This window comes from Castor canadensis, chromosome 13, assembly GCF_047511655.1.
Source record: "Castor canadensis chromosome 13, mCasCan1.hap1v2, whole genome shotgun sequence".
In the NCBI taxonomy this organism is placed as follows: Eukaryota; Metazoa; Chordata; class Mammalia; order Rodentia; family Castoridae; genus Castor; species Castor canadensis.
This window is the reverse complement of record NC_133398.1, coordinates 20828617-20839916: the sequence shown is the minus strand read 5'-3', so window position 1 is coordinate 20839916 and position 11300 is coordinate 20828617. Positions and strand designations below refer to the sequence as shown.

At 50.2% G+C, this 11300-nt stretch overlaps 1 protein-coding gene across 1 annotated transcript; it reads right to left on the bottom strand.

The window, feature by feature from the left end:
- Positions 1-11025, bottom strand: Ambp (alpha-1-microglobulin/bikunin precursor). Its single transcript, XM_020160323.2, has 10 exons — positions 10803-11025; positions 9544-9686; positions 8117-8193; positions 7578-7694; positions 7042-7143; positions 6277-6323; positions 2378-2459; positions 1153-1320; positions 696-869; positions 1-124 (listed from the first exon to the last, which is right to left on the bottom strand). Exons 1-10 carry the CDS (start codon positions 10917-10919, stop codon positions 93-95), a joined length of 1059 nt encoding a protein of 352 aa, XP_020015912.1. The 5' UTR covers positions 10920-11025; the 3' UTR covers positions 1-92.
- Positions 11026-11300: the final 275 nt, after the last annotated feature.

The following is an 11300-nucleotide window of genomic DNA, read 5'->3' as shown; positions in this document are numbered from 1 at the left end:
TCCAAGAGTTCACAATTTGGTTTTATTTGGACCCAGGTCATGGCCTGGCTTGCACTGGGACGGACATCTCTGGCTTGCAGACTGGCCAGTCATCAGTTGGACAAGCGCAACAGCTCCTCGTCCCCTGTGGATACAGAGAGGCTCAAGGGGTGGGGACATTCAGGGGCTGGGTGACCTCTTGGGGAAGGGGAGGTCACTTGCTGAATGATCTCTGTCCAAAGGGCATTCCACAGAATGGTCTGACCACCTCTTCTCATTTGCCTCAGGTGCCATTTTCCAATGGGAACATCCAGTCCCAGAAATCGTAAGTGGCTTCTATTTCCTTGTGTCATTATTGATAGTAGCTGCCTTTAGCTAGGTACTAACTCCATGCAAGGTACTGTGAAGTCTGGGAGATGGATACTAAGATTATCTCATTTTACAAAAGACTCAAATTGGCCCTTGGCCCAGATGGCCAGCCTGAGTGTGGCAACATGAAAATTGGCCAATTCTGCCCAGCTCCTCACCAGCCCTGCACACCCACTGCTGGTGCCTGGCTCCCATCTCTTCAAGGAGCCAGTCCACTTTTTTTCTTGGCCCATTTCACAGATGGGAAGCGAGGCCCAGAGAGTAGGAAGGCTGCTCAACCAGTGCAGAGTACCCCACCCCTACCAGGACTCCCCCCACCCAAGCCCTGGCAGCCCTGGACCACTTACCATCACCAGGGATGCCGCAGTACTCCTTGCACTCCTTCTCAGAGTAGAACTTGTTGCCATTGCCTTGGCAACCGCCATAGGTGAAGAGGATGCACTTCCCCTGGACAGCATCGAATGCCCAAAGCTGAACAGAGCCTCGACAGGGGCCTTGGACTATGGGGAGATTGCAGGCAGCTGTGGGTGGAGAGAGGCACAGAGCATCAGTAATCTTCGCCACTGCTGACCGCACACAACACAGGACAACTGAGCAGGGGAGCTTGCTCAGAGTGGTCCCTCTTTTACAGGCTGGGAAAAAGGTCCACAGAAAAGAAGTAACTGGCCTAAAGTCACCTGTACCCAGATGTGGAATTCCTATGGCTTCCGGAAACTTGCCCAGGAACTCCATGTTGGAAAGCCTCTCTGCTCCCTGTTCATTGGCAGGTGGTTGCTGGGAGGACAGGCATGGGGGTGCACTCACCCACGGTTCGGCATGTCTGCAGACACTCCTTCTCAGAGACAAAGTTGTTGCCGTTACCCAGGCAGCCGCCATATTGGAAGGTCTCACAGGCCATGGAAGAGCCATTGTAGAAATACCTCTGGACCATCCCCAGGCAGGGACCTGCTGAGTGGCCTAGCTGGCAGGAATCTGGGGAGGCCAGAAGAGCAACACTGACTGAGTACTTACTGTGTGCCTGTTACCACTCTGGGGACTTAATATGGATCATCTCCTGTAGTTTTCACCTCTCCTCTAAGAGGAAGGATTTATGGGCGTAAGGCAGGTGAAGAACAGTTGCTCACTACCTTCTCGGCTCTTCTCTGAGAGAAGTGAAGTGACTTGCCCAGGGTCACATAGAGCTAAGATCCAAAGCCATGTCCACTGGACTCCAAAACCAGTGCTCAGTCCACTCCATAACAGTGACTCAGAGGCCCATTGTCCCCTGGGTTGGTCTCATCTGCCCAGAGATTCCATGATACTAGTGGTTGGTCATATAGTCCCCAGTCCAAAGCTGGCTAGCCTGACCCCTTCACCGAGGTGCCACCCCTTGTCTTTGCTCTCGTCCTCTGCCCCTGGAATGGCCTCCATAAACCCCTGCATGGAGGCAGGGATGCAGCATGGACTCCCCTTGGGCTGAAAGTCTCCTTGATATCCTCCTGCCCGCATCCTCTGAGGTCCCCAGCCTTTTGTCAGGCCCCTCTCTTCTGGATCCGTCACTTTTCTTCCCTGGATGCCTCCCCCGGAGACCAGAAGATAAGGATGGTTTAGCTTTATGACAGAGCAGGTTGGCTGTTTGCTGAGTAAGTTGAAGAATCAATCATGAACACTGTCACCTACACAGAGCATCCTCACACCCTTCCCCCTTACTAAATAGGACCCCTCCCCCATCCCATTGCACACAGCCAGTCCTGGTGATTAGCCCATCATATAGATTAGGAAACCCAGGCTTGAAGGCGACCCAGTGGCACAGACAGGGTAAGAGCCCACTTACTGTGGAGCTGAGAGTTCCTCCGTACATATGAGCACAGGGATTAGGCCTTATGCTCCTCTCTCCCCCACAATCCCGCCACTGCCCACAGGATGCCATTTGCCTTTTCTCCACCTAGTCCTTGACTCTCAGGGAGAGAAAGAAACTTCAAAAGGCGAGCCCATCATGGGCCCACTCTGGAACACAGCGGAAGCTGGCGAAGAGGCAGGGGCTCGTTACCTTCTTTCTTGATGAAACCAGTTACTAATAGCCCAGTCCCTGACCCTTCGTCTTCTTGGGGTAGCACAGCACGCCGGGCTCTCTGGGGAGGACAAAGAGAAGAGGTTGTTGCAGACAGCCTGCTACTCTTGCTCACCTGGTCCCTGTACTAGGTAAACAATCATTGCTTTGGGAATCAAGGTAGAGACAGAAGCGCAGCTATTAGACTGGTTAAAGGACTGTTATCCCAAGAGCATCAACCTGAACTTCAGAATAGCATCACAGAGTACAGCTGCCAAGAGTCCCCTGAGGCAAGATCCCAGGCCAATTTTAAAAGGGATGCATAGGGAAACTGCTGGCTACCAGGCAGCCTTTCTGCCCCCAGGGGAAAGCTGGAATTTGAAAAGGTAGAACTATAATAACCTTAAACTTTCCCTTCTCCTTTTGAGTGGCAACTGAAAATTGTCAGGAGCTCCCAATCTCTTCCAGACTCATCTCAAACTGGAGGCATGAAGGCCTTCCTGGGTGAAGATGTTCCTGTCCTGACATAGCAGTGAAATGGGCTCTAAGAGTAAAAGGGGGAAGAGACTTCCATTCTAATTAAAGTGAAGGTGCTGAATTCATTGCGTGAGGACATGGTGTCATGGGACAGATGTACCCCACACGGGCCCTACTGGACGTAATGAGCCCCATATGAATAGTCCTGTAAAACAAGGACAGGAAGAATGTGGTGGAATGAATTGGCTCTTCCAAAATTCATTTATTGGTCTCTATCCCAGTACCTCAGAACGTGCTTTTGTTTGGAAATAGGGTTGTTGCAGATGCAGTTAATTAAGATGAGGTCATTAGAGTGGGCCCTGATCCAGGATGAGTAGTGTCCTTATAAAAAGAGGAAACTGGGCATGGAGACGCACACAAAGGGAACATGGTGTGAAGACAGAGACGGGGACTGCATCTGCAAGCCAAGGAACACCGAAACCAAAGGCTGCCAGCCAAGCCAGAGCTAGATGATATGCAGCCCCCAGAAGGAACCAGCCCTGCAGATACCTACTTGATCTTGGACTTCTGACCTCTAGAACCGTGTGAGACAATAAATTTCCAGTTAATCCTCCAGTCCATTACAGCAGCCCCAGGACACTGAGACAGAGGGTATTTGCACCAAGGTGGTACCCCTCAGGAAACTCTTACCCCTCCCCTCCCCCATTTCCTTGGGCTTCACAAAAGTAGATGAACACAAAATACCTGGGCCTTTACACTAAAGTAGGAAGGGAGTGGGGGGGGGGTGGAGAGGATCAGGTTCAAATTTAGTGGGAAGAGGGTCAAAGAGGAAAGGCCAGCCTACCCACCATGTTAGATAAAACAAAGTCTGGATAAACCTGACTAAGTAGAAGCAAAGTAAAGCAAAATAGTGCAGAAACCACTTAATCCAACTCTGGAATGAACACATAAACCTGCCTGTGTTGGACAGTCATGAGCCACCGAGATGTCCCTCAGTAATGGACTTGTTGGCTCAGTGACTCAGCCAATTCTCTGCTGTCAGCTGCCAGCCTGGTTTGGAGCCCGCCCCAGCCAAAGGGAGCATCCCATCCAAGTCACGCTCCTTCCCAGCCTCGTCCACGTGAAGGTACGGTGACCCTGCCCCTTTGCACCATCTTGGGGCAACACTGAAGGGTCATCCCAGCTGCAGATGTCCCTTAGGTTTGGCGAGGCATTATGACTGTCACAGCTTGACCTCTCCTGCCCAATGCTGTCCTCATCCCTTCCCCTCCCCTGCACAGGTTTTGATCCCTGGGAACCCAACCTGCCACACCCAAGGGAAACAGAATTTGAGGAATAGAAGGTGACACGCTGTGGAGTCACTTCACTAGAACATGCATTCATTAAGACAGGGCTCAAAGGTGAAATGCTAAAACAAGATGAAACAGAACTGAAACAACATAAATCTAATGCGAGCAATAAACATCCAAACAGTAGGGAGCAGAGTAGAATGACCATCCACAGAACAGGATGATTAAAAATGGCTGAAAATAGAATGACATCATAAAAGAAAAGCTAGTGCTAACCCCAGTGAATGTGAATGAACAAAACAGATTAAAGCAATTGGACAGAAATTAGTATAGGTGGAAGACAACGATGTTCCAATTTGAGAGAGTGTCCCCTAAGTAGCAAAACCCAACAAAGGAAATGGAAGATGTACTCAAAGACATCGTGCAAGAAACTTCCCTGGAATACAGAAGAAATGCCCTCCACACATGGAAAGAGTATCCTACATTTCACCCTACAGAATTTCCAGTGCCAACACACATCCTTGTTAGCAACTGACTTTGATGATAAAGTTTTCCAGGCATCAGGGCAGAAGAAACAAATCTACAAGAAGAACCGTCACAAATAGCCTCAGGCTTTTTCACAGCAATGATCAGTGTGTGGCTGAGCAGCACCTATGAAGTTCTGAGGGACAGAAACTGTGACCTAGGGGTACTGCATCCAAGCAAAATGGCAAGCAAAAAGACATAAAGCAGGCTTCACCTCAAGCAGGCAAGATCCATGGGCTACAACACCCAAGAACTGCCTCAAAAGCACCACTTGGCAAGGAAATGGCGAGGATTGCAAGATTCATAGAAATGACTGACACAGGAAGGGAGCAGCTATAGCTATATTCACCAAAGGCAAATGCGGAATCACTAAAATACAGAAGTAGTAGAACTAGCTCTAGAGAAGTAATCGTTCTACCGTCTCTGTGGCCGTGGGAATCATAGCACAGAGTGGAATGGGATTAGCATCAGTCTGAACCACGTAAAAGAAAAAGAGCAGAAGAGACGGAACAGAGTCAGAGAGCGCTAATGGGTGTCCTTCAAACCATAGAGACCGTACTGCTTAAAGTCATGTACAGCAATGTCGGCCTCTTAGACTCCTCTCGACTTTCCTTTAGGACGTGCCTCTCTTGTGGTGAGGAAATATTTATTTGAAGTTCAATGGGCTCACTTTAGTTTCTTTTACTTTAAGTAAAACTACAATAAATGCTTTTAGAATTTAAAAATAGCACCTATAGCAAGCCATTAAATAACAGTCTATCAATGTATGTCCATCTATCTATCCTTTCTTCCATCTGTCCCTCTGTCAAGATTTCTGGAATGATGTGAACAATGATAGGTTGGGGGTGGTGAGATTTTAGTTTAATTCTTTATAATGAGTATATATAAGTTTTATAAATCAAGCAGTAATTTTTCTTTAAAAATACAGAAATAAGTGTGGTGTTAACAGTTAATTCTATATGGACATTCTTGCCTCATTTGCTTTCTTGTTTCCAAGTTTCAAGAATGTTTTTAAATAAACATTTTATATATATATATATATATATATATATATATATAAGTAAACAAATGTATGCGTACACACATATAGTAGAATAAACTTCCAAATACGCAGAGAAAATGAGCTGAATAAGGCGTCACCAGTATGGCAAAGGTGGGGAAGTAGAGGAGGAAGAAACCTCAAACCCAGAGGGCATCAGTGCACCGATGCACTGAGATGCCTCTTGTTCTCAAGCTGGCTGTTTTTAAGAGAAATCAGGTCGCTTCATGTTCATGAACTGAGTAGCATTCATTACTAAATCCTCAAACTCCATTATTGAGGGTCTCACTTCTTTTTGGCACTATATTAAGAGCTTTTCCAACCTATTATTGAATTCTGGTACAAACCCAGAAGGTATGAGTAATTATCCCATTTCACAGATGAGAAAAGTGAGGTCCAGCAATTAGTCCAAGTGGCAGAACCAAAACCGAGTCCAGGTGGGTCTGACCTAAAAATTCGTGCCCTCCATGACCTTCGCTTAGCCCCTGAAAGACCTGGCCCCACCACAGTAGGGCCTGAGCCAGGTCTGGGGCAGGGCTGGTGGGGTCGGAGAGGGAAGAGGTACTTACCAAGAGAGGGGTGGGCTGTGGCTCCTGCTCGCCAGGAACACATTCCCCTAGGCAGAGGACAGGAGAGATGGTGAACAGAGGACCAGGCTCAGGGAGAATCCTATATCCAGTTTCTTTTGGGGTTCCAGGTGGCCATCATCCTGTGCATAGCCCACTCCGTCACTGGCCCAGTCGTCCTCTCTTGTTCCAGGTCACTCATTGGAAAAGTAACAGACTGATGGCTGCACCATTGTTGCCATCTGCCCACTCTACCCCATCCCATCCCATCAGCATCATTTGATCAGCTTCATCTGAAGAATGGCAAGCTAACATTTATTGGGTGCTTACTAGCCACAGTGCTGTGGTACTCAATGGCTTTGTCTCGCTGATCCCTCAGCTGCCCAGAAAGGAGGTACCCTTACCTCATTGCACAGATGAGGAAAGTGAGACTTGAGTGATGACTAGCCACTCAACTAAATCTGAACAGATACTCTTAACCCAACACCTTATTGCCTCCTAAGAGGTACCTATGGATTGGGGACACAACCTCACTGAGACACATGGCAGTAGAACATGGACCTGGTCTAGTTCCTGCTCTGCAAGGCACATGCTGTGAGACTGGAGCAACCCAGTGGCCCTCTGATTCTCTGTAAAGAGGGAAGGGACTGCGGTCCCTATTTGTCCCAGAGGGTTATGTAAAAGACCTCGGGACTGGGGATGCTCGCTGGGGGCCATGAAGAATGAGAGGAGAACAGAAATTTGAGGTAGGTTGGAGGTACCATTTACCTCTGTTGGCCATGGTAAAGATGGAGTCCTGAGGGATGCCCACACCCAGGGCCACCTCCCTGAAGTCCTGCAGGAGACTGTCCCTCAGCTGTGGCTTCCGACCTGCAAGTGGAAAGCAGAGAGATGCTCAGAGCCACCAGGAGTCTGGGCTGGCCAGGCCCAGATGACATAGCCCAGCCATTTTCATTTGGGGACAGTCTGAGAATTGTGCATTCAATCTCCTTGACACACCTATGGGAAGATGGGCTCCCACACTGGCCTCCTGGATCCCCGCATGGGATTCTTTCCACTGGGTCTTTCAAGAGCCGGGGGCTTCGGGGGTGGGATTGGAGATCAATCTGGGGGTGGGACTGTACCTCAGATAGGAGGTCGAACCCTGCCTCCTCCAGGGAGTGTAAATGTTTGCCCTTTCACTACCTGGAGTTTCATCAGAAGGAGAAAGCAAAACTCCCCACTCTTCCCCACTCCACGGCCCACAAATCAACAGTCTCCTCCCATCCCCAGCTCCAACAGGCTCATCCGTTATTGTCCTTTACCATAGAGCTTGGCAGTAATGCTGGGTCCATGATGGCGGCTGAACTTTTTGGTCAGAAAAATGGCATACTCATCATAGTTGGTGTGCGCCACATAGGATTCCATGGTTATATTCCATTCTGTGTAGGAGATGTGGGCAGAGCAAAGAGTCAGTGGTCAGAAGGCTCTTCTACCTGGAGAGCCATCGTCCAGTCACTCACACATCACGTCTCCATCTATCCTAGTCACAGTCACTTCTGGGAACTCATTTGCCTTTCATCTACCTGCAGTCTCTCTCCAGCCTCTCATTGATCTTCCCATACAGTCATTAATTTATCCACACCACTCTACCAACCAGTCTTCTCTAAGACCTTCCTTCCTTTCCTTCCTTCCTCCTTTCCTTTCCTTTCGTTTTTCCTTTCCTTTCCTTTTGTTTTTCCTTTCCTTTCGTTTTTCCTTTCCTTTCATTTTTCCTTTCCTTTCCCCTTTCCTTTCCCCTTTCTTTCCCCTTCCCTTCCCTTCCCTTCCCTTCCTCCTGTCACATCTCCTCCCCCTCACTTACTGGATTTGTGGTAGAGGAACTTCCCAGCAGTGTCTGTCTTCTCATAAGCCCCCGATGTCTCCTCACAGACGCCTCTCCTGGAAATGAACAAAACAAAAGCCTCAGGTGGAGACCAAGTCCGAACTGCCTTCCTACCAGGCTCTTTCCAAATGTCCTGTTTTCCTTTTTCTTTTCTGTTTTTAATTTCAAAATTAACATTTCCAAACATCTTGGTCTCACACCAGCCCTGGGAGACCCGCATTCAACCCAGGAGGGAACAGAGAGGGACAGAGAAAAAGGACAGATCCATGCCATCTTCTTGCAAAGCCAGCACTGTCCTGTATCAGATCTACACATTACACTGTTCCCAGGAAGTCGGATGTAAAATGTCATTGGATACAGTCTTCGCCTCACATGGCTGTTGAGGGGAGCAAATGAGTAGGATCCATGAAGAGATTAGGGTGAACACCGTGGGCATCTGAGCTGTTATTGCTACAATAATTACAGCTCATCCAATCAACGGTGCTTGGGAGACGTACGTGAGCCAAGCACTGTGCTGCATTCTGGGAACACTGAGCAGAGCAAGACAGGCCCATCCTTTCATGGGGCTCACAGTCACATGGTCACACAAGCAGACACAAGTAATGTGATCAGAGCTATGTGGGAGAGCTCAAAGGAGGGAATGTGACCTGCACCTGGGGGTCTGGGAGGACTTCCTTGGTGACATGGAACCTAAGTCCTAAGGAATTAATGTAGAGGTCGAAAGAGGTGCAAAGGCCTGGATGTGCAAGTGGTGAAGGATTCTGGGAACTGAAAGAGCCACGGACCACATGGGAAAGGGTGAGGCAGGGAGTGATGACAGCCAGGAGAAGTCCAGAAGACAGCATCAAAGGTTCCAGTCTTACTCCTGGGGGCATTGGGGAGTCATGGAAGTCTCTCAAATAGATAAAAGTTTTTGAAAGGTCTTTCTGATTGTTGGGGAAAGAATGAATTGGATGGAGGGATTAAGACTGGTAGTGGGAAGAAGACCAGAATGGTTGCAGTAAACAACGGGGTAGGAAGGAAGATGGCTTGGACCAGGGTGACAGCAGAGAGGAAGGGAAGAGATGGAAGGGACTTAGGAGAAGGAACAGTTCTTGATGGACTGAATGGTTGGTGGCAGGAGACAGAGCAGTCTAGGAACCTCAGACCCCTGCTCCAGGATCCCAGGTTGGGTCCCTGGGGTAGCAATGCCCTTCCTGAGCTAAGAAACAGCCAGAGAAGAGGAGCAGGTCACAAGAGGGGCATAGCTTTGGGGGCACAGCCTGTATGATTTAGACAGAATGAAGAGAAAGGGCCCTCCTCGTGGCAGGAGTGAAGGGACCCAGTGCTCAGAGGAGCCAGGAGTGAAGAAATGTAAGTTTCCAGGACAGGATGGGGTCCCTGGTCCCTCCCACTCCCCCACTCACCGCCAATGAGTGCGGATCATGCTGATCTCGGCCTCCGTGGCCCCCTTGCTCAGCACCAGCGTACTCATGCTCATCTTGTCCTTGACCCTCTTCAACCACGGGCAGGTGGAGCCGATGGCCAGGTTGAACCATTTCCCGTACATCTAGGAGGAGACACAAGCTCCGATCTGGACTTGCTTCAGACCTCAGAGAAGACTGGCCTGACATTTGCTCTCCTCCCTCTCAGTGACCAGATGGCCCTAACTGACAAGGTCTCGTGGCTGGAACTGTGGACACCAGCAAGCTTCAGAAGGAGGTGGGCAGCAGGAGCCCCTTTGCTCCAAAGAAGGCCACACTCCGTGGGGATGTCTGGCTGCCCAGTGGGTGGAAGTCCAATACTCGTGCTCTGGGGTCACCAGCCTCTGCTGCCCAAGTCCTGTCTTTTATTCCTCCCATGATGGGGCATGTACCCCTCAGGGCAGCCCACAGCTCCATAGTAGCAGGTATCACGACAGTACAGTGACCCTGTCCAGGCTTCCTCTTGACGGCACATCAGAGAGCTGGAGGAGCCTTGTGTTCCCATGGAAAAGCCATCAAGTCAGCCCCTTCACCATCCCAAACTACCAGAAGGTTCTGCTCCTTGGCCCCTCTGCCCACACCTGTCCTTTGTCCCTAAAGTAAAGAAAGGTCACCTATCTACACACGTGGAAAGGTCTGAGAGACCTTCATGTACAGATGTGGAGACTGGATGTAGACAGGCAAGGTCTTCAAGGTCACTGTGTGATTATGGTCCCGCTGGGATTGTAGGCAGCTCTAGGGCCACACACGCATGCACGTGCGCACACTAGAGTCCACCCCAGGCGAGGGTGCTCCCTGGGCCCATGCCTCTTAATCCACCAGTGTCCCCCTACCCCATCAATCTCAGTTCTGCTTCTCTTCCTCCCATAATCCCACATGCCTGACCGAAAAGCTCATGGGCTCGTGCTAGTCCTGGCCATCCTGTGTGTGGATTTGCCTAAGGAGCCCTCCAGGACTGAGCAGAAGGTGCAGACATTTGGCTCTTCAAATATCAAGCGAGGGTCCCATGGAATGAGTGACAGATGGACAGAGCTGTAGCTTCAAAGAATCCCAGAATTCCCAGCAGTCTGAGCAGGAGGCCCTTTGGGACTGGACCCCTGGAGCTCCACATGGGGGGACTGAGACCCAGGACAGTCAGAGCCTGCCCAGTAAAGTCCAGTGTCTTGGACACAGCACCACTGTGGCACCTCGGCCAACCTTACCCGGGAGACGTCGAAGTTCTCCTGCACTTGGATGTCATCTGGTGGTGTCGGCACAGGGCCGGCACTCGCTACCAGGCAGGTGGTCAGCAGCAGACACAGGGCCCCAAGACCCTGCATGGTTCTGGGCTCTTCTGCCTCACGTGTCTCACAGTTCAGTCTAGGAACAGAGGGGCCACCTCCCTGCTAAGGGCCACTGTGGACTGAGGCTGGGGAAGGTGCCTGAGGCTTGTAAGTGACCTTGGTGTTTGCTCTGCGCAGCCAGGACCAATCAGGGCCCCGAGGCCAGCTCTGATCAATCCCTGCAGGCTAGCTGGGGTTGACCTCTGTAGCCAGGAGGCCCTGGTGGCTTTCTCAGAGGGACATTGGCCAAACACAATAGGCCTCAGCCCCAGGATGGCTTCCCTGCTGTACCCCTGCCTGTCACAAGGGCCTTGTGAAGATGAGGATGAGGATGAATGTGGGTGACAGGAAGAACCTGGGCTTTCCTTCTGGGATATT